Source organism: Kogia breviceps, chromosome 10 (genome assembly GCF_026419965.1).
Source record: "Kogia breviceps isolate mKogBre1 chromosome 10, mKogBre1 haplotype 1, whole genome shotgun sequence".
Taxonomy (NCBI): domain Eukaryota; kingdom Metazoa; phylum Chordata; class Mammalia; order Artiodactyla; family Physeteridae; genus Kogia; species Kogia breviceps.
This window is the reverse complement of record NC_081319.1, coordinates 93,753,234-93,757,082: the sequence shown is the minus strand read 5'-3', so window position 1 is coordinate 93,757,082 and position 3,849 is coordinate 93,753,234. Positions and strand designations below refer to the sequence as shown.

Here is a 3,849-nt window from a genome sequence, read left to right as displayed (position 1 = left end):
AACTCTATCTAATGAGCCACCAAAGGAACTGCAAGTTGAACTAAACTGATCTCCACCACAAAATCCTTTTTCTCTTAAACTCTATAAAGTCTCCTTTCTCTGTGCATCTAACTAAATAGCTACCTCTAAATAGAGTACACATAGCAACAATATACACCCACATATATTTTTTCTACATGTTATCTTATTTAAGAGCAAGGGGTTTTGGAGTCAGAATTGAGTTCCATTTGTGACTGTCATAGTAAGTAAATGTGACCTTGGGTAAATCACTTAAGCTCTCTGAGTCTCAGTTTTCTCATCTCTAAAATGGGATTCATAATAGAAATTGGGTAATTGTAAGGATTAAAGGAGCTAATATTAGCAAATTTCTTAGCACAGGGAGTACATAATCCATAAATCGTAGATTTAATTATTATTCTTTAATAATTGCCCCAACCTTTGTAAGTCTCCCAGGCACTTTTAATTATCTCTGTTGAACAGATGAGATTAAGTAATTTATCCGGGGTTCCACAATTCAGCAGTGGCAGCTCCAGGGCTTCTGATGCCAGGCCCCAAGACTCCCACCATCACCCCCAGTCAACCTTATAGACTTTTACAGAATGGGTTGCACTGTCCAGTACGAGAAGAGAATTTTCCTTGGTGAAGGTCAGTGCCACAGGATGGGAAAGACCGTGGGTGATGATGGGCTTCAGTACTGGAAACTCCTCAGGTTTTCCTAAGCATAAGACAGCCTGACTAGAAGTATCAGCAACAGTCACGTTCCCCTGGTGATCAAAGGTCACAGCGGAGGCGGTTATTTTGGAGGGGAAAAAGAGGCTCAGCCCAAAGGCATCCACCTGGCCGATGAGCTGCATACTTGCGCTGAACACCTTCACCGTGGTGCTGCAGGCCCCGGTCCCCACCGCCAGGGGGTGCTCTAGGACCGCAATGGCCCCGGTGAGCCAGGACACCGCCACCCCCCGGGGATGGCACAGGTGAGTTTGCAACCGTTCAGTTCTCCGGAGGACCCCTTCTGGAAAGTCGACTTCCAGGAGGTGCAGGGACCCCGCCTCCGCATCAGTTACCATGACCCCATTCTGAGGGGTGGTCTCCACACCCCAAGGCAAGGAGAACTGGCCTCCGATGACAAGCTTGATCTGGCCAAATAAGTCAAACACTTTGATGGAGCGGTCGCCGGCGTCGGTGACAACCACGTGGCAGTCGTTGGTGACGGTGACGTCAAGTGGATACCTAATGTCCTGAGCAGCGTCCCCCTTCTCTCCAAACTGATGGGCACATCCTCCCCCGGCGTCAAAGATCTTGACACGCCTCCTGCCGTCGTGCACCACCACGACCCGCCCCGTCTTAGGACACAGCGCCAGCCCAGTGGGGTTGACCAGGGTCCCCCAGCCTCCGAAGGCGTGGTGGCAGGTGAGGACCCCGGGGGCGGAGGGGGCGGCGCGGGGGTCGGCTGGGGCCGGGCGCAGCGCGGAGCCCAGGAGCTCCAGGAGGTGCAGCACCGGCAGGCAGTCGCTGGTGTCGCAGCCCCTGCAGGCTCGCCGGCAGAAGGGGCACTCGAGGGCCAGCGTTCGCGGGTGCGCCAGGGCGGCCACGCAGGCCAGGCAGACCACGTGGCCGCAGGGCAGGTTGCGCGGGCGCCGCTGCTGGCGGTGGCCGAACCGCTCAAAGCACACCTTGCACTCGAGCAGGCTGGTCTCGGCCTCGCGCACCAGCTCCCGCAGCGCCGGCCCGCTCCCGGAGGCCTCGGCACCCATCGCACGGCCTGAAGGGCTTCCGCCGCGCCGGCAGCCTGCGGAGCCGTACGCTGCCCCCGCGCCGCCCAGGGTCACGGTCACGGGGCGGGGCGCTGCTCCTGACGTCGACGGCGGCCGGCCGCTCGGCCGAGACCTGCTGCCCCCTGGTGGGCACTGCATCCTGAGGGTCTGACAGTGGACATTGACAAACCGTATCCACAGCGCGTGGTCAGACCTGTAATCTTCACAACAGTCATGGATGGATTATCTCCAATTTACACTTGAGGAAACATACAGATTGAGGACAAGCGGGTTGCTCCCTGGTACCCAGCAGAGTGCCCTGCAGTTTCCCGTCGGCAGTGCTGGGTGCTGGGGCCTGGGGCTGGCCACGCGTGAAATCTGGTCTCAGAGCTCACGGTGCTTATGATCTGACTGGGAAAACACAGATGTACAAGGGAAATTAAAATCCAAGGGGGTGAGGCAGGTGCAGGTCCTTCTTTTGGGTCTTCTATCACTCTCGGAGTACAGTAGATGCTTTATGACTACTTGTAAAATGAATTTATGTATGAATGAAGCAATGTTACAGGAAAATATATGCAATCCACTAGATGAATTTGTGTCAGAGGCGGGGACGATGGCTGCGAATGTCTTCCAGAGAAATTAATAGGAAATAAGAAAGCTGTTAGTTAATAATAAACTTGCTCCATGCCTGCCCTCTTTTAAGTGGTTTCTATAGGTTATCTTATTTAAACCACATGACAATCCTACTAGGTGTGTTACTTTCATCACCCATTTTCTACCATAGTGTTTGCAGAGGTTAAGTTTCTTACCCAGGGTCACATGGCTAGGAGGTGGCCAGGCTGGGATCAGAAGCCAGGCAGTCTGACTTCACAGCCCACACTCTTAACTATCCCAGTCTTTTCGAACTTGGTTGCACATGGTAAATACCTGGGTCTCATCCTCCAAAGATTAATTTGTCCAGGGTGTGGGCTGGGCAGCTGGGATTTTTTTTTAAAGCTCCCTAGGGGCTCATGTGCAGCCAAGTTTGAGAAGCACTGTGATATGAGACAGTCCTACACATGACAGCAGGTTAAATTCTTTCCACCTCAATCAGTGTGGAAAGCACAGAGAATCTACAATATGTTCAAAGATCCTCAAACAGGAGATAGCACAATCTCTCTCAGGAATCGCTGTGGTACTACAAGCAGTCATTTTCAGGAGTCTCCCCTCAATGGATCACATGAACATTGTCTTTGGCAAAACCACTTATCAGATCAGTTCTCCTCATTTAGAGATAATTACTGTGATCATTCACCCTCTTATTTGCTAGACTTCTGAGAAAACAAGGGATTTTTATCCCATTAAATCCCCTGGAGGAAGCTTTAATGTAAGACAAGAAAGAACATTTTCTTATGCAGTGTTAACAAGATTCAAAGATTATCTGTGTATTGGGACACAGTAACCAACTTAATATTATAATTTCAGACTACAATACATTTTCACTCCAAATAGAAATTACTTTCTGAAGTAATCCTTAAGTCAAGAAAAACATTCAGGAAATCTAAATTCCATCTAAAAATGGAATATTTTTAGAATTAGTACTAAAAGAAATATAATGAGAGCCATGTATAGAATATTAAATGTTCTAGTAGCCACATTTTTAAAAGGAAAAAGAAACTAGTAAAATGAATTTAATTGCATATTTTTATTTAATCCAAAACATCGCAAATGATATCCTTATGACATGTAATCACTGTAAAAATTCTTAATGAGGTATTTTACTGTTTTTCTTTTCTTTTTTTTTTTTTTAGTACTAAGTAAAGTCCAGTGTGTATTTCAAACCCACAGCACATCCTAATTCAGTTCAGTAACCACATGCAGCTGGCGGTTACTGCGGGGAACAATTAGAGATCTAGACAAAGACTGTGATTAATTACCTTCTCCAGATGCTTTTCATACGGATTTCATCGATGCTTGATGTGCTTCTAACTTGCCTCTGCTCCAACATTGTTTTAAAACGAATCCAAAGACCCCCAACTCATTGCTGACTGTGACGGAGCTTCTACCCCACCCCTCAGCGACGTCTTGCCAGTCAGTGAGTGTGGTTCTCAGTAGA

General features: G+C 48.7%; 1 protein-coding gene across 1 annotated transcript; it reads right to left on the bottom strand.

Annotated features, from left to right (window-relative positions):
• Window positions 1–400: 400 nt before the first annotated feature.
• On the bottom strand, window positions 401–2,057 carry NHLRC1 (NHL repeat containing E3 ubiquitin protein ligase 1). Its single transcript, XM_059076772.2, has one exon. It carries the CDS (start codon window positions 1,911–1,913, stop codon window positions 567–569), a length of 1,347 nt encoding a protein of 448 aa, XP_058932755.2. The 5' UTR covers window positions 1,914–2,057; the 3' UTR covers window positions 401–566.
• Window positions 2,058–3,849: the final 1,792 nt, after the last annotated feature.